Source organism: Pipra filicauda, unplaced genomic scaffold, assembly GCF_003945595.2.
Source record: "Pipra filicauda isolate LSUMZ 115617 unplaced genomic scaffold, ASM394559v2 scaffold900_size55888_pilon, whole genome shotgun sequence".
Lineage (NCBI taxonomy): Eukaryota > Metazoa > Chordata > Aves > Passeriformes > Pipridae > Pipra > Pipra filicauda.
The window spans coordinates 2,091-23,665 of record NW_024105088.1 but is presented as its reverse complement, the minus strand read 5'-3'; the positions used below and the strand labels follow the sequence as shown (position 1 = coordinate 23,665).

The following is a 21,575-nucleotide window of genomic DNA, read 5'->3' as shown; positions in this document are numbered from 1 at the left end:
AGCAGTAAGTTACTGGTGGTTCAATTGTTGGCTACCAAGGGGTGCCCTTTGCCCAGAGACAGGGGGACCGATCAGCAGCAGAGAAGGTCTCAGGTGGCCACGGGGATAAAAGGGGGCTGCGACCTCCACTGACTTGAGAGGCCTCACTGAGGTTTGTTCAGTGAACTCTCCCTTTCATTGGAATAAAAGTTTATCCTTCTTAGTTAGCTCCTCTGTCTCCTGGTATTTATGTGTTTCCCAATACCTGGAATTTCAGAAGACCACAGTCCCATGGTCTCGACAGCCAAGGCTGTCCCTTACCCTCCCATCTCCAACAAGGCCTTTCCTGTGTGTTAGTCTGAGGTGGAGCGGCACAGCATTGCTTGTGAGAGGCAATGGGTCGGGAAGCTGTCGCCACTGCTTTCTAGGAACCTCCGGGACTGTTTGTGCTTGGCTGTGTTGCTTTTCCAGCTGCTCTCAGGGTAGTTGAATGCCCCACGAGAGCCAGGGACTGTGACTGGGAGGCAGCTTCAAGCTGCCCGTGGAGCTCTCATCCCCATCCTGCTGCTGCTCAGGAGGCCCGCGGTGTCCCCGCAGTGCCCTCAGCAGTGTCCCCATGCCCGGCCTGCCTTTTGATCCTGACCCATCAACCGCCGAGTGGCTCGCCATCCACCCCTCGACAGAGCTCCATACATTCCAAGTGCTGCCTCCCAGAGATCTACGGATGTCGTCTCCCTGGACTTCTGTGAGGCCCTGCATTAGGGTTCCCAGCACATTCTTCCCTCTCCCTTACCGCCCCTGCCCAATGCAGCCCCGGGGCAGCCTGGGGGAGCTCTGTCTGGGGCTGCAGTGGGATGACTGGGGACATGGTGAGGTCCCTGGGAGCAGCGGGAGCAGCCTTCTAAAGCCCCAGAGTGGGAGGACGGTGCCCAGGCTGTGCTGAGGGCTGTTTTCGGTGTGGGGCCGTGTGCGGGAGTCCTGCACGGACCCCTCTGTCCTGGCTCCCACGCCAAAGGGCTGCTTCCCCAGGGGAAGGGGACCTTCCATGAATGCCTGCACCTCCGGCACTGACTCAGGCCTGGAGTGCCCTTTGGGTGCCCTTGGAGCCCTTTCAGCCTTGGCGGATCTGCTTGGGACCATTTCCCGCTGCCGCCCTGCACTCCCTCCCCATTCCATGCAGACACAGACAGCTTATGGAATAAAATCTTTTAATTGATAACCACAAGAAAACGGTCATCAATATCTACATCTACAGCAACACCCTCCCTCCCTCAGATTGGGACAGATCCCCAAACGATCTACCTGGGACAGATCCCCAAACGATCCCCCTGGGACAGATCCCCAAACGATCTATCCCCCCCTCCCCCCCGGGACAGATCCCCAAACGATCTGTCTGTCCCTCCCCCCCCGGGACAGATCCCCAAACGATCTGTCCCTCCCCCTGGGACAGATCCCCAAACGATCTGTCCCTCCCCCTGGGACAGATCCCCAAACGATCTGTCCCTCAAGAACTTTCTGCCCCAGCCCGGGCTGCGGGAGCCTTGCACTTGCTCCCAGTGCTTGGCTCAGAGCCCCTCTTCCTCTTCGTGCCCCGTCTTTTCAGAGCGATGTTGCTTGGTGACATGCTGCTCTGAGGCGGTGGCAGGTTCGTGCCCGCACCCTGCTGAGGGTCCTGAGGCTTGGTGCCGCCCGCGTTGCAGTGTCCCGGCTCAGGACGGCTCTGGAAGGCTTGGGGACACTGCGCTCAGTGGGCGGCATCTTCTTGGGCGGGCAGAGCGAGGCGTTCTTGGGCTGGGGGCTGGTGCCACTGGTGCCACAATGGTCCGTGGGCACGGGGACGCTGCTGCGACCATCCTGGCTGGTGCCCACGGCTCCCTGGGAGCAATCCAAGTGGCTCCGAGTCCCTTCCAGCAGGACCTTGCCACGCAGCACAGGCTCGCTGGCTGGAGTCACCCCAGGGGCCCCGATGGCTTGGCCGTGGAGTGGGCCTGGGTGGCTGGCAGTGGTGTCACTGGGCAGGGAGATGTCACCCCTCGGGAAGGTGTCCTCATCCATGGGGACATCGCTGCTCAGCGAGATGTCACAGCTCGCAACGTGATCACTGCCTGGGGGGGAGCCACCATCCATGGGGTCGTCAGTGGCCAGCGAGAGGTCACGGCCTGACGGGCTGTCCTCGTCCATGCTGACGTCGCTGGCCAAGGAGAGGTCACGGCCTGACGGGCTGTCCTCGTCCATGCTGACGTCGCTGGCCAAGGAGAGGTCACGGCCTGACGGGCTGTCCTCGTCCATGCTGACGTCGCTGGCCAAGGAGAGGTCACGGCCTGACGGGCTGTCCTCATCCATGCTGACGTCGCTGGCCAGACTGATGTCAAGACCTGGGGTGGTGTCCACATCCATGGGGACGCTGGTGTCTGGAGGGCTGCCACTGCCCAGGGGCGTCCCTGAGGGGTTGGCTGAGCCGTGCTGCGTGTCCCGCACTGGTGGGACTGGGGCCAGGGGCTTCCTGCAGCCCCGGGCCCCCCCCAGGGCATTGCCTGATGGAGGAGCAATGCCATGGCTGCTTGCCAAGGGGGCTGGTGGAGGCAGCTGAGTCCGTGTCCCTGCCGAGCAGAAGATACGGGTGGGGGTTGGAGCAGTCACTGCCCGGAGCCATTGGCACACGTGCACAGGGGAGAAGGCAGACTGGGGGGGAGGCTCGGGGCTGGGAGAGTCTCCTGGGGCACCCGCTGAGCCGGCCCGGAACACAGACTGAGTGGGAGCTTGAGTGAGGGACCATCCCTGCGGGGTGAGCTGCTGTGCCACAGCCATGGGGTTGCACAGGGGACGGCAAAATGGCAGCGACGGCCCCAAGATCCTCTAAACGATCTTGCCTGAACAGAGGTGGCCCAGGCAATGCCAGGGCTGCTTGCCGTGCCGTGCTGAGCCAAGGTGCCCCAGCTGGCAGGGGGACAGGGGTGCTGTGGCTGCTGGAGGTGCCGGCAGGGCTGGAGGAGCCAGGGCAGGCCTGGAGGCTGGAGGGGCTGGGGGGCAGGGAATGCCGAGGGGCCAAGGCAGATGGGACTGCCATACCTGCTGGTGGGGCAGAGGGAGCTGGCAAGGGCTGCTGCTTCTGCCCAGGCTGTTGGCCGAGGTTGGCTGATCCTGCGAGAAAGGGCAAACGCTGGAGGTCACATGCCAGTCGGGGGGTGTCGGGCGCTCAGAGGACTGAGGAGGAGGAGGGGAAGGGGCAGGGGAGCAAGGGCTGTGACTGTCCCCGCCGTGCGTCCTGGGGCTTTCGGGCTCAGGGTCTGTCCTCACCTGTGGGGCAGGAGGTTCCGCGAGAGACCAATGGCTGCAGGAGCTGGGCTATGGCTGAGCTCCAGCTCACACAACGCTGCCACAGAGCTGACAGGGCCATGCTCAGTCAGCTTCGGCGGCCGCTCCGGTCTGTTGACTGGACCCAGGTCTGGATGCTCCTCTTGGAGCGTCTCCAGGGACGGAATGTTGGGGCTCCCACTGTCATGTCATAGAGGCAGCAACAATGTCAGAGAGGCAGCAACAATGTCAGAGAGGCAGCAACAATGTCAGAGAGGCAGCTTCCCTTGTTCTGCCCCACCCCCAACAGCTTTGCCAGCTCTTCATGGGGAGACAAAGGCTTAACCAAAGAGTTAGAATCACAGAATATCCTGAGCTGGAAGGGACCCACAAGGATCATCCAGTCCAACTCCCGGCCTTGCACAGGACAGCCCAGCAACCCCACCACGTGCCTGAGAGCGTTGTCCAAACGCTCCTTGAGCTCTGGCAGCCTTGGGGCCAAGACCACTGCCCTGGGGAGCCCGTTCCAGTGGCCGACCACCCTCTGGGGGAAGAAGCTTTTCCTAATATCCAACCTAACCCTCCCCCGACACAGCTCCAGCCGTTCCCTGGGGTCCTGTCCCTGGTCCCACGCAGCAGAAATCGCTGCTGCCCCTTGGCAGGAAGCTGCAGCCCCCCATGAGATCTCAGCTCAGCCTCCTCCAGGCTGAACAAAGCCAGCGACAACAGACCTCAAGCGCAAGGTCCTGCACCCGGGTCAGCCCTTGGCTGCTGGCACAGCCCTGGCACAGCATCAACTTGCAAATTTTGCAACACAACAGGGAGGACCAAGAAGGCTTGGATAGGAGAGACTATTTACGAGGGACTGCAGTGACAGAACAAGGTGGAACGGCTTCACACTGGCAGAGGGCACGATTAGATGGGATTCTGGAAAAAAATTCTTCTCTGTGAGCGTGGTGAGGACCTGGCACAGGTCGTCCAGAGAAGCCGTGGCTGCCCCGTCCCTGGAAGTGTTCGAGGCCGGCTCGGGCGGGGCTTGGAGCAACCTTGTCTAGATGAGCTTTAAGGCCCCTTCCGACACAAACTCTTCTAGGAGTCTAGGAGTCTCGAAAAACAGGGGGCACCTGCAGAAAGCAGGAGGGGAATAAAAACCTTGGCCATTCAAAGTCAAACTCTTGTTGCAGAAGGTCATCACCTCATTCCGGGGACTAATCTCATGACTTCTCACCACTGGAAGTTAACATCGCTGAAAGCCATATACATTGATACAAAACCACACAATGCACCCAAAACTGCCCGATGGAAGGATCCTGGAGCAGGCTCACCATCCTGGAGGCAGGGATAGGGCAGTTTCTCTGCCTCTGCCGTAAACCTGGCTGTTCTGGCCTTACACTGGAGAGTCTTTTTCTGCTCTCCATTCCATGGGAAGACGAGAGCGTGGACAACAAGAAGGGGGTTCTGTCAGGTCGCGGTCAAAGGCGCTTTAGGTGTGTGCTGCGATCTGCTGCGGTTGGAGATTTGGTCTAGGAAAGGGGGTTCTTCGGGAGTGCTCAGCATCTGGCTCCTCACGTGGAATCTTGAGGTTCAAAGCGGGCAAGGCTACATCCAAGACAGCTTCTGCCCACTTGAGCCGCTGAACTGGCGGAGTTCTCCTGGCAGTTCTGGGCATAGTGATTGCATGTGTGTCAGTTGGCTGTTTTGGAGAAAACCTGGGCATTGAAAGAAACAGGGACAGGACCAGATTGAAAACTGTGAAACTGTTGCAGAAAGGGAGGCTGGGCAGCAAGAGCCCAACCATAAAAATGAGGGTGTTTCCCATTCCCTGGCATTCGGAGAAGGGCAAAGGGAAACAAGGAGCTCGGCCCATCAAGAAAGACTAGCTGGGCGGTGGTTTAGGAGACAGGGTGTGCAGCAAATCAGGTTGTGGGGTTAGAGCAGCGAGTGAGGGGAAAAAAGGACGTCAGACACCAAGGAAGAAGATCCCTGAAGAGGCTCAAGTCAGCTCTCCTGAGGTGCGTGTTCTGATCTTCCATGCTGCCCTGCTTCCTCCTCCCCCAGTCCTCAGCTCCACCCTTAGGAAGAAGAAAGTGTGCTTGCAAAGTTTGTAGGGTAGTCGCAGTTTGCACTAAGAAGCAGTAAGTTACTGGTGGTTCAATTGTTGGCTACCAAGGGGTGCCCTTTGCCCAGAGACAGGGGGACCGATCAGCAGCAGAGAAGGTCTCAGGTGGCCACGTCCTCCGTTTTGAAGTGTGCTGTGGCCTCCATTTGGAAAAGCCCCAGTGACCTTCCCAGCCCCCTCCGAGGGACATAATGGGGGACACAGAGCAGGCGTGTCGGGAAGCCTGTAACCCCGGCGTATGTCAGCCAGTGGAGAAACGCTGGGGAGGGAGCAGCGCTCCGGGCAAAGGGGATAAAAGGGGGCTGCGACCTCCACTGACTTGAGAGGCCTCACTGAGGTTTGTTCAGTGAACTCTCCCTTTCATTGGAATAAAAGTTTATCCTTCTTAGTTAGCTCCTCTGTCTCCTGGTATTTATGTGTTTCCCAATACCTGGAATTTCAGAAGACCACAGTCCCATGGTCTCGACAGCCAAGGCTGTCCCTTACCCTCCCATCTCCAACAAGGCCTTTCCTGTGTGTTAGTCTGAGGTGGAGCGGCACAGCATTGCTTGTGAGAGGCAATGGGTCGGGAAGCTGTCGCCACTGCTTTCTAGGAACCTCCGGGACTGTTTGTGCTTGGCTGTGTTGCTTTTCCAGCTGCTCTCAGGGTAGTTGAATGCCCCACGAGAGCCAGGGACTGTGACTGGGAGGCAGCTTCAAGCTGCCCGTGGAGCTCTCATCCCCATCCTGCTGCTGCTCAGGAGGCCCGCGGTGTCCCCGCAGTGCCCTCAGCAGTGTCCCCATGCCCGGCCTGCCTTTTGATCCTGACCCATCAACCGCCGAGTGGCTCGCCATCCACCCCTCGACAGAGCTCCATACATTCCAAGTGCTGCCTCCCAGAGATCTACGGATGTCGTCTCCCTGGACTTCTGTGAGGCCCTGCATTAGGGTTCCCAGCACATTCTTCCCTCTCCCTTACCGCCCCTGCCCAATGCAGCCCCGGGGCAGCCTGGGGGAGCTCTGTCTGGGGCTGCAGTGGGATGACTGGGGACATGGTGAGGTCCCTGGGAGCAGCGGGAGCAGCCTTCTAAAGCCCCAGAGTGGGAGGACGGTGCCCAGGCTGTGCTGAGGGCTGTTTTCGGTGTGGGGCCGTGTGCGGGAGTCCTGCACGGACCCCTCTGTCCTGGCTCCCACGCCAAAGGGCTGCTTCCCCAGGGGAAGGGGACCTTCCATGAATGCCTGCACCTCCGGCACTGACTCAGGCCTGGAGTGCCCTTTGGGTGCCCTTGGAGCCCTTTCAGCCTTGGCGGATCTGCTTGGGACCATTTCCCGCTGCCGCCCTGCACTCCCTCCCCATTCCATGCAGACACAGACAGCTTATGGAATAAAATCTTTTAATTGATAACCACAAGAAAACGGTCATCAATATCTACATCTACAGCAACACCCTCCCTCCCTCAGATTGGGACAGATCCCCAAACGATCTATCCCTCCCCCTGGGACAGATCCCCAAACGATCTATCCCCCCCTCCCCGGGACAGATCCCCAAACGATCTGTCCCTCCCCCCCGGGACAGATCCCCAAACGATCTGTCCCTCCCCCCCCGGGACAGATCCCCAAACGATCTGTCCCTCCCCCTGGGACAGATCCCCAAACGATCTGTCCCTCCCCCTGGGACAGATCCCCAAACGATCTGTCCCTCAAGAACTTTCTGCCCCAGCCCGGGCTGCGGGAGCCTTGCACTTGCTCCCAGTGCTTGGCTCAGAGCCCCTCTTCCTCTTCGTGCCCCGTCTTTTCAGAGCGATGTTGCTTGGTGACATGCTGCTCTGAGGCGGTGGCAGGTTCGTGCCCGCACCCTGCTGAGGGTCCTGAGGCTTGGTGCCGCCCGCGTTGCAGTGTCCCGTGCTCAGGACGGCTCTGGAAGGCTTGGGGACACTGCGCTCAGTGGGCGGCATCTTCTTGGGCGGGCAGAGCGAGGCGTTCTTGGGCTGGGGGCTGGTGCCACTGGTGCCACAATGGTCCGTGGGCACGGGGACGCTGCTGCGACCATCCTGGCTGGTGCCCACGGCTCCCTGGGAGCAATCCAAGTGGCTCCGAGTCCCTTCCAGCAGGACCTTGCCACGCAGCACAGGCTCGCTGGCTGGAGTCACCCCAGGGGCCCCGATGGCTTGGCCGTGGAGTGGGCCTGGGTGGCTGGCAGTGGTGTCACTGGGCAGGGAGATGTCACCCCTCGGGAAGGTGTCCTCATCCATGGGGACATCGCTGCTCAGCGAGATGTCACAGCTCGCAACGTGATCACTGCCTGGGGGGGAGCCACCATCCATGGGGGTCAGTCGTCACGGCCTGACGGGCTGGCCAGCGAGAGGTCACGGCCTGACGGGCTGTCCTCGTCCATGCTGACGTCGCTGGCCAAGGAGAGGTCACGGCCTGACGGGCTGTCCTCGTCCATGCTGACGTCGCTGGCCAAGGAGAGGTCACGGCCTGACGGGCTGTCCTCATCCATGCTGACGTCGCTGGCCAGACTGATGTCAAGACCTGGGGTGGTGTCCACATCCATGGGGACGCTGGTGTCTGGAGGGCTGCCACTGCCCAGGGGCGTCCCTGAGGGGTTGGCTGAGCCGTGCTGCGTGTCCCGCACTGGTGGGACTGGGGCCAGGGGCTTCCTGCAGCCCCGGGCCCCCCCCAGGGCATTGCCTGATGGAGGAGCAATGCCATGGCTGCTTGCCAAGGGGGCTGGTGGAGGCAGCTGAGTCCGTGTCCCTGCCGAGCAGAAGATACGGGTGGGGGTTGGAGCAGTCACTGCCCGGAGCCATTGGCACACGTGCACAGGGGAGAAGGCAGACTGGGGGGGAGGCTCGGGGCTGGGAGAGTCTCCTGGGGCACCCGCTGAGCCGGCCCGGAACACAGACTGAGTGGGAGCTTGAGTGAGGGACCATCCCTGCGGGGTGAGCTGCTGTGCCACAGCCATGGGGTTGCACAGGGGACGGCAAAATGGCAGCGACGGCCCCAAGATCCTCTAAACGATCTTGCCTGAACAGAGGTGGCCCAGGCAATGCCAGGGCTGCTTGCCGTGCCGTGCTGAGCCAAGGTGCCCCAGCTGGCAGGGGGACAGGGGTGCTGTGGCTGCTGGAGGTGCCGGCAGGGCTGGAGGAGCCAGGGCAGGCCTGGAGGCTGGAGGGGCTGGGGGGCAGGGAATGCCGAGGGGCCAAGGCAGATGGGACTGCCATACCTGCTGGTGGGGCAGAGGGAGCTGGCAAGGGCTGCTGCTTCTGCCCAGGCTGTTGGCCGAGGTTGGCTGATCCTGCGAGAAAGGGCAAACGCTGGAGGTCACATGCCAGTCGGGGGGTGTCGGGCGCTCAGAGGACTGAGGAGGAGGAGGGGAAGGGGCAGGGGAGCAAGGGCTGTGACTGTCCCCGCCGTGCGTCCTGGGGCTTTCGGGCTCAGGGTCTGTCCTCACCTGTGGGGCAGGAGGTTCCGCGAGAGACCAATGGCTGCAGGAGCTGGGCTATGGCTGAGCTCCAGCTCACACAACGCTGCCACAGAGCTGACAGGGCCATGCTCAGTCAGCTTCGGCGGCCGCTCCGGTCTGTTGACTGGACCCAGGTCTGGATGCTCCTCTTGGAGCGTCTCCAGGGACGGAATGTTGGGGCTCCCACTGTCATGTCATAGAGGCAGCAACAATGTCAGAGAGGCAGCAACAATGTCAGAGAGGCAGCAACAATGTCAGAGAGGCAGCTTCCCTTGTTCTGCCCCACCCCCAACAGCTTTGCCAGCTCTTCATGGGGAGACAAAGGCTTAACCAAAGAGTTAGAATCACAGAATATCCTGAGCTGGAAGGGACCCACAAGGATCATCCAGTCCAACTCCCGGCCTTGCACAGGACAGCCCAGCAACCCCACCACGTGCCTGAGAGCGTTGTCCAAACGCTCCTTGAGCTCTGGCAGCCTTGGGGCCAAGACCACTGCCCTGGGGAGCCCGTTCCAGTGGCCGACCACCCTCTGGGGGAAGAAGCTTTTCCTAATATCCAACCTAACCCTCCCCCGACACAGCTCCAGCCGTTCCCTGGGGTCCTGTCCCTGGTCCCACGCAGCAGAAATCGCTGCTGCCCCTTGGCAGGAAGCTGCAGCCCCCCATGAGATCTCAGCTCAGCCTCCTCCAGGCTGAACAAAGCCAGCGACAACAGACCTCAAGCGCAAGGTCCTGCACCCGGGTCAGCCCTTGGCTGCTGGCACAGCCCTGGCACAGCATCAACTTGCAAATTTTGCAACACAACAGGGAGGACCAAGAAGGCTTGGATAGGAGAGACTATTTACGAGGGACTGCAGTGACAGAACAAGGTGGAACGGCTTCACACTGGCAGAGGGCACGATTAGATGGGATTCTGGAAAAAAATTCTTCTCTGTGAGCGTGGTGAGGACCTGGCACAGGTCGTCCAGAGAAGCCGTGGCTGCCCCGTCCCTGGAAGTGTTCGAGGCCGGCTCGGGCGGGGCTTGGAGCAACCTTGTCTAGATGAGCTTTAAGGCCCCTTCCGACACAAACTCTTCTAGGAGTCTAGGAGTCTCGAAAAACAGGGGGCACCTGCAGAAAGCAGGAGGGGAATAAAAACCTTGGCCATTCAAAGTCAAACTCTTGTTGCAGAAGGTCATCACCTCATTCCGGGGACTAATCTCATGACTTCTCACCACTGGAAGTTAACATCGCTGAAAGCCATATACATTGATACAAAACCACACAATGCACCCAAAACTGCCCGATGGAAGGATCCTGGAGCAGGCTCACCATCCTGGAGGCAGGGATAGGGCAGTTTCTCTGCCTCTGCCGTAAACCTGGCTGTTCTGGCCTTACACTGGAGAGTCTTTTTCTGCTCTCCATTCCATGGGAAGACAAGAGCGTGGACAACAAGAAGGGGGTTCTGTCAGGTCGCGGTCAAAGGCGCTTTAGGTGTGTGCTGCGATCTGCTGCGGTTGGAGATTTGGTCTAGGAAAGGGGGTTCTTCGGGAGTGCTCAGCATCTGGCTCCTCACGTGGAATCTTGAGGTTCAAAGCGGGCAAGGCTACATCCAAGACAGCTTCTGCCCACTTGAGCCGCTGAACTGGCGGAGTTCTCCTGGCAGTTCTGGGCATAGTGATTGCATGTGTGTCAGTTGGCTGTTTTGGAGAAAACCTGGGCATTGAAAGAAACAGGGACAGGACCAGATTGAAAACTGTGAAACTGTTGCAGAAAGGGAGGCTGGGCAGCAAGAGCCCAACCATAAAAATGAGGGTGTTTCCCATTCCCTGGCATTCGGAGAAGGGCAAAGGGAAACAAGGAGCTCGGCCCATCAAGAAAGACTAGCTGGGCGGTGGTTTAGGAGACAGGGTGTGCAGCAAATCAGGTTGTGGGGTTAGAGCAGCGAGTGAGGGGAAAAAAGGACGTCAGACACCAAGGAAGAAGATCCCTGAAGAGGCTCAAGTCAGCTCTCCTGAGGTGCGTGTTCTGATCTTCCATGCTGCCCTGCTTCCTCCTCCCCCAGTCCTCAGCTCCACCCTTAGGAAGAAGAAAGTGTGCTTGCAAAGTTTGTAGGGTAGTCGCAGTTTGCACTAAGAAGCAGTAAGTTACTGGTGGTTCAATTGTTGGCTACCAAGGGGTGCCCTTTGCCCAGAGACAGGGGGACCGATCAGCAGCAGAGAAGGTCTCAGGTGGCCACGTCCTCCGTTTTGAAGTGTGCTGTGGCCTCCATTTGGAAAAGCCCCAGTGACCTTCCCAGCCCCCTCCGAGGGACATAATGGGGGACACAGAGCAGGCGTGTCGGGAAGCCTGTAACCCCGGCGTATGTCAGCCAGTGGAGAAACGCTGGGGAGGGAGCAGCGCTCCGGGCAAAGGGGATAAAAGGGGGCTGCGACCTCCACTGACTTGAGAGGCCTCACTGAGGTTTGTTCAGTGAACTCTCCCTTTCATTGGAATAAAAGTTTATCCTTCTTAGTTAGCTCCTCTGTCTCCTGGTATTTATGTGTTTCCCAATACCTGGAATTTCAGAAGACCACAGTCCCATGGTCTCGACAGCCAAGGCTGTCCCTTACCCTCCCATCTCCAACAAGGCCTTTCCTGTGTGTTAGTCTGAGGTGGAGCGGCACAGCATTGCTTGTGAGAGGCAATGGGTCGGGAAGCTGTCGCCACTGCTTTCTAGGAACCTCCGGGACTGTTTGTGCTTGGCTGTGTTGCTTTTCCAGCTGCTCTCAGGGTAGTTGAATGCCCCACGAGAGCCAGGGACTGTGACTGGGAGGCAGCTTCAAGCTGCCTGTGGAGCTCTCATCCCCATCCTGCTGCTGCTCAGGAGGCCCGCGGTGTCCCCGCAGTGCCCTCAGCAGTGTCCCCATGCCCGGCCTGCCTTTTGATCCTGACCCATCAACCGCCGAGTGGCTCGCCATCCACCCCTCGACAGAGCTCCATACATTCCAAGTGCTGCCTCCCAGAGATCTACGGATGTCGTCTCCCTGGACTTCTGTGAGGCCCTGCATTAGGGTTCCCAGCACATTCTTCCCTCTCCCTTACCGCCCCTGCCCAATGCAGCCCCGGGGCAGCCTGGGGGAGCTCTGTCTGGGGCTGCAGTGGGATGACTGGGGACATGGTGAGGTCCCTGGGAGCAGCGGGAGCAGCCTTCTAAAGCCCCAGAGTGGGAGGACGGTGCCCAGGCTGTGCTGAGGGCTGTTTTCGGTGTGGGGCCGTGTGCGGGAGTCCTGCACGGACCCCTCTGTCCTGGCTCCCACGCCAAAGGGCTGCTTCCCCAGGGGAAGGGGACCTTCCATGAATGCCTGCACCTCCGGCACTGACTCAGGCCTGGAGTGCCCTTTGGGTGCCCTTGGAGCCCTTTCAGCCTTGGCGGATCTGCTTGGGACCATTTCCCGCTGCCGCCCTGCACTCCCTCCCCATTCCATGCAGACACAGACAGCTTATGGAATAAAATCTTTTAATTGATAACCACAAGAAAACGGTCATCAATATCTACATCTACAGCAACACCCTCCCTCCCTCAGATTGGGACAGATCCCCAAACGATCTATCCCTCCCCCTGGGACAGATCCCCAAACGATCTATCCCCCCCTCCCCGGGACAGATCCCCAAACGATCTGTCCCTCCCCCCCGGGACAGATCCCCAAACGATCTGTCCCTCCCCCCCCGGGACAGATCCCCAAACGATCTGTCCCTCCCCCTGGGACAGATCCCCAAACGATCTGTCCCTCAAGAACTTTCTGCCCCAGCCCGGGCTGCGGGAGCCTTGCACTTGCTCCCAGTGCTTGGCTCAGAGCCCCTCTTCCTCTTCGTGCCCCGTCTTTTCAGAGCGATGTTGCTTGGTGACATGCTGCTCTGAGGCGGTGGCAGGTTCGTGCCCGCACCCTGCTGAGGGTCCTGAGGCTTGGTGCCGCCCGCGTTGCAGTGTCCCGTGCTCAGGACGGCTCTGGAAGGCTTGGGGACACTGCGCTCAGTGGGCGGCATCTTCTTGGGCGGGCAGAGCGAGGCGTTCTTGGGCTGGGGGCTGGTGCCACTGGTGCCACAATGGTCCGTGGGCACGGGGACGCTGCTGCGACCATCCTGGCTGGTGCCCACGGCTCCCTGGGAGCAATCCAAGTGGCTCCGAGTCCCTTCCAGCAGGACCTTGCCACGCAGCACAGGCTCGCTGGCTGGAGTCACCCCAGGGGCCCCGATGGCTTGGCCGTGGAGTGGGCCTGGGTGGCTGGCAGTGGTGTCACTGGGCAGGGAGATGTCACCCCTCGGGAAGGTGTCCTCATCCATGGGGACATCGCTGCTCAGCGAGATGTCACAGCTCGCAACGTGATCACTGCCTGGGGGGGAGCCACCATCCATGGGGTCGTCAGTGGCCAGCGAGAGGTCACGGCCTGACGGGCTGTCCTCGTCCATGCTGACGTCGCTGGCCAAGGAGAGGTCACGGCCTGACGGGCTGTCCTCGTCCATGCTGACGTCGCTGGCCAAGGAGAGGTCACGGCCTGACGGGCTGTCCTCGTCCATGCTGACGTCGCTGGCCAAGGAGAGGTCACGGCCTGACGGGCTGTCCTCATCCATGCTGACGTCGCTGGCCAGACTGATGTCAAGACCTGGGGTGGTGTCCACATCCATGGGGACGCTGGTGTCTGGAGGGCTGCCACTGCCCAGGGGCGTCCCTGAGGGGTTGGCTGAGCCGTGCTGCGTGTCCCGCACTGGTGGGACTGGGGCCAGGGGCTTCCTGCAGCCCCGGGCCCCCCCCAGGGCATTGCCTGATGGAGGAGCAATGCCATGGCTGCTTGCCAAGGGGGCTGGTGGAGGCAGCTGAGTCCGTGTCCCTGCCGAGCAGAAGATACGGGTGGGGGTTGGAGCAGTCACTGCCCGGAGCCATTGGCACACGTGCACAGGGGAGAAGGCAGACTGGGGGGGAGGCTCGGGGCTGGGAGAGTCTCCTGGGGCACCCGCTGAGCCGGCCCGGAACACAGACTGAGTGGGAGCTTGAGTGAGGGACCATCCCTGCGGGGTGAGCTGCTGTGCCACAGCCATGGGGTTGCACAGGGGACGGCAAAATGGCAGCGACGGCCCCAAGATCCTCTAAACGATCTTGCCTGAACAGAGGTGGCCCAGGCAATGCCAGGGCTGCTTGCCGTGCCGTGCTGAGCCAAGGTGCCCCAGCTGGCAGGGGGACAGGGGTGCTGTGGCTGCTGGAGGTGCCGGCAGGGCTGGAGGAGCCAGGGCAGGCCTGGAGGCTGGAGGGGCTGGGGGGCAGGGAATGCCGAGGGGCCAAGGCAGATGGGACTGCCATACCTGCTGGTGGGGCAGAGGGAGCTGGCAAGGGCTGCTGCTTCTGCCCAGGCTGTTGGCCGAGGTTGGCTGATCCTGCGAGAAAGGGCAAACGCTGGAGGTCACATGCCAGTCGGGGGGTGTCGGGCGCTCAGAGGACTGAGGAGGAGGAGGGGAAGGGGCAGGGGAGCAAGGGCTGTGACTGTCCCCGCCGTGCGTCCTGGGGCTTTCGGGCTCAGGGTCTGTCCTCACCTGTGGGGCAGGAGGTTCCGCGAGAGACCAATGGCTGCAGGAGCTGGGCTATGGCTGAGCTCCAGCTCACACAACGCTGCCACAGAGCTGACAGGGCCATGCTCAGTCAGCTTCGGCGGCCGCTCCGGTCTGTTGACTGGACCCAGGTCTGGATGCTCCTCTTGGAGCGTCTCCAGGGACGGAATGTTGGGGCTCCCACTGTCATGTCATAGAGGCAGCAACAATGTCAGAGAGGCAGCAACAATGTCAGAGAGGCAGCAACAATGTCAGAGAGGCAGCTTCCCTTGTTCTGCCCCACCCCCAACAGCTTTGCCAGCTCTTCATGGGGAGACAAAGGCTTAACCAAAGAGTTAGAATCACAGAATATCCTGAGCTGGAAGGGACCCACAAGGATCATCCAGTCCAACTCCCGGCCTTGCACAGGACAGCCCAGCAACCCCACCACGTGCCTGAGAGCGTTGTCCAAACGCTCCTTGAGCTCTGGCAGCCTTGGGGCCAAGACCACTGCCCTGGGGAGCCCGTTCCAGTGGCCGACCACCCTCTGGGGGAAGAAGCTTTTCCTAATATCCAACCTAACCCTCCCCCGACACAGCTCCAGCCGTTCCCTGGGGTCCTGTCCCTGGTCCCACGCAGCAGAAATCGCTGCTGCCCCTTGGCAGGAAGCTGCAGCCCCCCATGAGATCTCAGCTCAGCCTCCTCCAGGCTGAACAAAGCCAGCGACAACAGACCTCAAGCGCAAGGTCCTGCACCCGGGTCAGCCCTTGGCTGCTGGCACAGCCCTGGCACAGCATCAACTTGCAAATTTTGCAACACAACAGGGAGGACCAAGAAGGCTTGGATAGGAGAGACTATTTACGAGGGACTGCAGTGACAGAACAAGGCGGAACGGCTTCACACTGGCAGAGGGCACGATTAGATGGGATTCTGGAAAAAAATTCTTCTCTGTGAGCGTGGTGAGGACCTGGCACAGGTCGTCCAGAGAAGCCGTGGCTGCCCCGTCCCTGGAAGTGTTCGAGGCCGGCTCGGGCGGGGCTTGGAGCAACCTTGTCTAGATGAGCTTTAAGGCCCCTTCCGACACAAACTCTTCTAGGAGTCTAGGAGTCTCGAAAAACAGGGGGCACCTGCAGAAAGCAGGAGGGGAATAAAAACCTTGGCCATTCAAAGTCAAACTCTTGTTGCAGAAGGTCATCACCTCATTCCGGGGACTAATCTCATGACTTCTCACCACTGGAAGTTAACATCGCTGAAAGCCTTATACATTGATACAAAACCACACAATGCACCCAAAACTGCCCGATGGAAGGATCCTGGAGCAGGCTCACCATCCTGGAGGCAGGGATAGGGCAGTTTCTCTGCCTCTGCCGTAAACCTGGCTGTTCTGGCCTTACACTGGAGAGTCTTTTTCTGCTCTCCATTCCATGGGAAGACAAGAGCGTGGACAACAAGAAGGGGGTTCTGTCAGGTCGCGGTCAAAGGCGCTTTAGGTGTGTGCTGCGATCTGCTGCGGTTGGAGATTTGGTCTAGGAAAGGGGGTTCTTCAGGAGTGCTCAGCATCTGGCTCCTCACGTGGAATCTTGAGGTTCAAAGCGGGCAAGGCTACATCCAAGACAGCTTCTGCCCACTTGAGCCGCTGAACTGGCGGAGTTCTCCTGGCAGTTCTGGGCATAGTGATTGCATGTGTGTCAGTTGGCTGTTTTGGAGAAAACCTGGGCATTGAAAGAAACAGGGACAGGACCAGATTGAAAACTGTGAAACTGTTGCAGAAAGGGAGGCTGGGCAGCAAGAGCCCAACCATAAAAATGAGGGTGTTTCCCATTCCCTGGCATTCGGAGAAGGGCAAAGGGAAACAAGGAGCTCGGCCCATCAAGAAAGACTAGCTGGGCGGTGGTTTAGGAGACAGGGTGTGCAGCAAATCAGGTTGTGGGGTTAGAGCAGCGAGTGAGGGGAAAAAAGGACGTCAGACACCAAGGAAGAAGATCCCTGAAGAGGCTCAAGTCAGCTCTCCTGAGGTGCGTGTTCTGATCTTCCATGCTGCCCTGCTTCCTCCTCCCCCAGTCCTCAGCTCCAGCCTTAGGAAGAAGAAAGTGTGCTTGCAAAGTTTGTAGGGTAGTCGCAGTTTGCACTAAGAAGCAGTAAGTTACTGGTGGTTCAATTGTTGGCTACCAAGGGGTGCCCTTTGCCCAGAGACAGGGGGACCGATCAGCAGCAGAGAAGGTCTCAGGTGGCCACGTCCTCCGTTTTGAAGTGTGCTGTGGCCTCCATTTGGAAAAGCCCCAGTGACCTTCCCAGCCCCCTCCGAGGGACATAATGGGGGACACAGAGCAGGCGTGTCGGGAAGCCTGTAACCCCGGCGTATGTCAGCCAGTGGAGAAACGCTGGGGAGGGAGCAGCGCTCCGGGCAAAGGGGATAAAAGGGGGCTGCGACCTCCACTGACTTGAGAGGCCTCACTGAGGTTTGTTCAGTGAACTCTCCCTTTCATTGGAATAAAAGTTTATCCTTCTTAGTTAGCTCCTCTGTCTCCTGGTATTTATGTGTTTCCCAATACCTGGAATTTCAGAAGACCACAGTCCCATGGTCTCGACAGCCAAGGCTGTCCCTTACCCTCCCATCTCCAACAAGGCCTTTCCTGTGTGTTAGTCGGAGGTGGAGCGGCACAGCATTGCTTGTGAGAGGCAATGGGTCGGGAAGCTGTCGCCACTGCTTTCTAGGAACCTCCGGGACTGTTTGTGCTTGGCTGTGTTGCTTTTCCAGCTGCTCTCAGGGTAGTTGAATGCCCCACGAGAGCCAGGGACTGTGACTGGGAGGCAGCTTCAAGCTGCCCGTGGAGCTCTCATCCCCATCCTGCTGCTGCTCAGGAGGCCCGCGGTGTCCCCGCAGTGCCCTCAGCAGTGTCCCCATGCCCGGCCTGCCTTTTGATCCTGACCCATCAACCGCCGAGTGGCTCGCCATCCACCCCTCGACAGAGCTGCCTCCCAGAGATCTACGGATGTCGTCTCCCTGGACTTCTGTGAGGCCCTGCATTAGGGTTCCCAGCACATTCTTCCCTCTCCCTTACCGCCCCTGCCCAATGCAGCCCCGGGGCAGCCTGGGGGAGCTCTGTCTGGGGCTGCAGTGGGATGACTGGGGACATGGTGAGGTCCCTGGGAGCAGCGGGAGCAGCCTTCTAAAGCCCCAGAGTGGGAGGACGGTGCCCAGGCTGTGCTGAGGGCTGTTTTCGGTGTGGGGCCGTGTGCGGGAGTCCTGCACGGACCCCTCTGTCCTGGCTCCCACGCCAAAGGGCTGCTTCCCCAGGGGAAGGGGACCTTCCATGAATGCCTGCACCTCCGGCACTGACTCAGGCCTGGAGTGCCCTTTGGGTGCCCTTGGAGCCCTTTCAGCCTTGGCGGATCTGCTTGGGACCATTTCCCGCTGCCGCCCTGCACTCCCTCCCCATTCCATGCAGACACAGACAGCTTATGGAATAAAATCTTTTAATTGATAACCACAAGAAAACGGTCATCAATATCTACATCTACAGCAACACCCTCCCTCCCTCAGATTGGGACAGATCCCCAAACGATCTATCCCTCCCCCTGGGACAGATCCCCAAACGATCTATCCCCCCCTCCCCGGGACAGATCCCCAAACGATCTGTCCCTCCCCCCCGGGACAGATCCCCAAACGATCTGTCCCTCCCCCTGGGACAGATCCCCAAACGATCTGTCCCTCCCCCTGGGACAGATCCCCAAACGATCTGTCCCTCCCCCTGGGACACATCCCCAAACGATCTGTCCCTCAAGAACTTTCTGCCCCAGCCCGGGCTGCGGGAGCCTTGCACTTGCTCCCAGTGCTTGGCTCAGAGCCCCTCTTCCTCTTCGTGCCCCGTCTTTTCAGAGCGATGTTGCTTGGTGACATGCTGCTCTGAGGCGGTGGCAGGTTCGTGCCCGCACCCTGCTGAGGGTCCTGAGGCTTGGTGCCGCCCGCGTTGCAGTGTCCCGTGCTCAGGACGGCTCTGGAAGGCTTGGGGACACTGCGCTCAGTGGGCGGCATCTTCTTGGGCGGGCAGAGCGAGGCGTTCTTGGGCTGGGGGCTGGTGCCACTGGTGCCACAATGGTCCGTGGGCACGGGGACGCTGCTGCGACCATCCTGGCTGGTGCCCACGGCTCCCTGGGAGCAATCCAAGTGGCTCCGAGTCCCTTCCAGCAGGACCTTGCCACGCAGCACAGGCTCGCTGGCTGGAGTCACCCCAGGGGCCCCGATGGCTTGGCCGTGGAGTGGGCCTGGGTGGCTGGCAGTGGTGTCACTGGGCAGGGAGATGTCACCCCTCGGGAAGGTGTCCTCATCCATGGGGACATCGCTGCTCAGCGAGATGTCACAGCTCGCAACGTGATCACTGCCTGGGGGGGAGCCACCATCCATGGGGTCGTCAGTGGCCAGCGAGAGGTCACGGCCTGACGGGCTGTCCTCGTCCATGCTGACGTCGCTGGCCAAGGAGAGGTCACGGCCTGACGGGCTGTCCTCGTCCATGCTGACGTCGCTGGCCAAGGAGAGGTCACGGCCTGACGGGCTGTCCTCATCCATGCTGACGTCGCTGGCCAGACTGATGTCAAGACCTGGGGTGGTGTCCACATCCATGGGGACGCTGGTGTCTGGAGGGCTGCCACTGCCCAGGGGCGTCCCTGAGGGGTTGGCTGAGCCGTGCTGCGTGTCCCGCACTGGTGGGACTGGGGCCAGGGGCTTCCTGCAGCCCCGGGCCCCCCCCAGGGCATTGCCTGATGGAGGAGCAATGCCATGGCTGCTTGCCAAGGGGGCTGGTGGAGGCAGCTGAGTCCGTGTCCCTGCCGAGCAGAAGATACGGGTGGGGGTTGGAGCAGTCACTGCCCGGAGCCATTGGCACACGTGCACAGGGGAGAAGGCAGACTGGGGGGGAGGCTCGGGGCTGGGAGAGTCTCCTGGGGCACCCGCTGAGCCGGCCCGGAACACAGACTGAGTGGGAGCTTGAGTGAGGGACCATCCCTGCGGGGTGAGCTGCTGTGCCACAGCCATGGGGTTGCACAGGGGACGGCAAAATGGCAGCGACGGCCCCAAGATCCTCTAAACGATCTTGCCTGAACAGAGGTGGCCCAGGCAATGCCAGGGCTGCTTGCCGTGCCGTGCTGAGCCAAGGTGCCCCAGCTGGCAGGGGGACAGGGGTGCTGTGGCTGCTGGAGGTGCCGGCAGGGCTGGAGGAGCCAGGGCAGGCCTGGAGGCTGGAGGGGCTGGGGGGCAGGGAATGCCGAGGGGCCAAGGCAGATGGGACTGCCATACCTGCTGGTGGGGCAGAGGGAGCTGGCAAGGGCTGCTGCTTCTGCCCAGGCTGTTGGCCGAGGTTGGCTGATCCTGCGAGAAAGGGCAAACGCTGGAGGTCACATGCCAGTCGGGGGGTGTCGGGCGCTCAGAGGACTGAGGAGGAGGAGGGGAAGGGGCAGGGGAGCAAGGGCTGTGACTGTCCCCGCCGTGCGTCCTGGGGCTTTCGGGCTCAGGGTCTGTCCTCACCTGTGGGGCAGGAGGTTCCGCGAGAGACCAATGGCTGCAGGAGCTGGGCTATGGCTGAGCTCCAGCTCACACAACGCTGCCACAGAGCTGACAGGGCCATGCTCAGTCAGCTTCGGCGGCCGCTCCGGTCTGTTGACTGGACCCAGGTCTGGATGCTCCTCTTGGAGCGTCTCCAGGGACGGAATGTTGGGGCTCCCACTGTCATGTCATAGAGGCAGCAACAATGTCAGAGAGGCAGCAACAATGTCAGAGAGGCAGCAACAATGTCAGAGAGGCAGCTTCCCTTGTTCTGCCCCACCCCCAACAGCTTTGCCAGCTCTTCATGGGGAGACAAAGGCTTAACCAAAGAGTTAGAATCACAGAATATCCTGAGCTGGAAGGGACCCACAAGGATCATCCAGTCCAACTCCCGGCCTTGCACAGGACAGCCCAGCAACCCCACCACGTGCCTGAGAGCGTTGTCCAAACGCTCCTTGAGCTCTGGCAGCCTTGGGGCCAAGACCACTGCCCTGGGGAGCCCGTTCCAGTGGCCGACCACCCTCTGGGGGAAGAAGCTTTTCCTAATATCCAACCTAACCCTCCCCCGACACAGCTCCAGCCGTTCCCTGGGGTCCTGTCCCTGGTCCCACGCAGCAGAAATCGCTGCTGCCCCTTGGCAGGAAGCTGCAGCCCCCCATGAGATCTCAGCTCAGCCTCCTCCAGGCTGAACAAAGCCAGCGACAACAGACCTCAAGCGCAAGGTCCTGCACCCGGGTCAGCCCTTGGCTGCTGGCACAGCCCTGGCACAGCATCAACTTGCAAATTTTGCAACACAACAGGGAGGACCAAGAAGGCTTGGATAGGAGAGACTATTTACGAGGGACTGCAGTGACAGAACAAGGCGGAACGGCTTCACACTGGCAGAGGGCACGATTAGATGGGATTCTGGAAAAAAATTCTTCTCTGTGAGCGTGGTGAGGACCTGGCACAGGTCGTCCAGAGAAGCCGTGGCTGCCCCGTCCCTGGAAGTGTTCGAGGCCGGCTCGGGCGGGGCTTGGAGCAACCTTGTCTAGATGAGCTTTAAGGCCCCTTCCGACACAAACTCTTCTAGGAGTCTAGGAGTCTCGAAAAACAGGGGGCACCTGCAGAAAGCAGGAGGGGAATAAAAACCTTGGCCATTCAAAGTCAAACTCTTGTTGCAGAAGGTCATCACCTCATTCCGGGGACTAATCTCATGACTTCTCACCACTGGAAGTTAACATCGCTGAAAGCCATATACATTGATACAAAACCACACAATGCACCCAAAACTGCCCGATGGAAGGATCCTGGAGCAGGCTCACCATCCTGGAGGCAGGGATAGGGCAGTTTCTCTGCCTCTGCCGTAAACCTGGCTGTTCTGGCCTTACACTGGAGAGTCTTTTTCTGCTCTCCATTCCATGGGAAGACAAGAGCGTGGACAACAAGAAGGGGGTTCTGTCAGGTCGCGGTCAAAGGCGCTTTAGGTGTGTGCTGCGATCTGCTGCGGTTGGAGATTTGGTCTAGGAAAGGGGGTTCTTCGGGAGTGCTCAGCATCTGGCTCCTCACGTGGAATCTTGAGGTTCAAAGCGGGCAAGGCTACATCCAAGACAGCTTCTGCCCACTTGAGCCGCTGAACTGGCGGAGTTCTCCTGGCAGTTCTGGGCATAGTGATTGCAT

At 60.2% G+C, this 21,575-nt stretch overlaps 1 protein-coding gene across 5 annotated transcripts in view; it reads right to left on the bottom strand.

Moving 5' to 3' along the window:
- Positions 1–20,105, bottom strand: part of LOC113998205 (cell surface glycoprotein 1-like) — a 40,580-nt gene extending 20,475 nt beyond the window's left edge. The window contains exons 1-7 of one of the 5 annotated variants that reach the window (XM_039391085.1): positions 19,899–20,105; positions 19,671–19,742; positions 18,936–19,201; positions 18,828–18,881; positions 13,313–13,420; positions 7,758–7,865; positions 2,206–2,313 (exon numbers count right to left, since the gene is read on the bottom strand). In XM_039391085.1, the coding sequence (XP_039247019.1) occupies positions 2,206–2,313; positions 7,758–7,865; positions 13,313–13,420; positions 18,828–18,881; positions 18,936–19,201; positions 19,671–19,742; positions 19,899–19,998 (816 nt within the window). In that variant the 5' untranslated portion in view covers positions 19,999–20,105. Of the gene's footprint in view, positions 1–2,205; positions 2,314–7,757; positions 8,132–8,600; positions 8,673–8,828; positions 9,034–13,312; positions 13,687–14,155; positions 14,228–14,383; positions 14,590–18,827; positions 19,202–19,670; positions 19,743–19,898 lie in introns of those variants that run through there. The other 4 variants (XM_039391084.1, XM_039391087.1, XM_039391086.1 and 1 more) reach the window with 4 other exon arrangements.
- Positions 20,106–21,575: the final 1,470 nt, after the last annotated feature.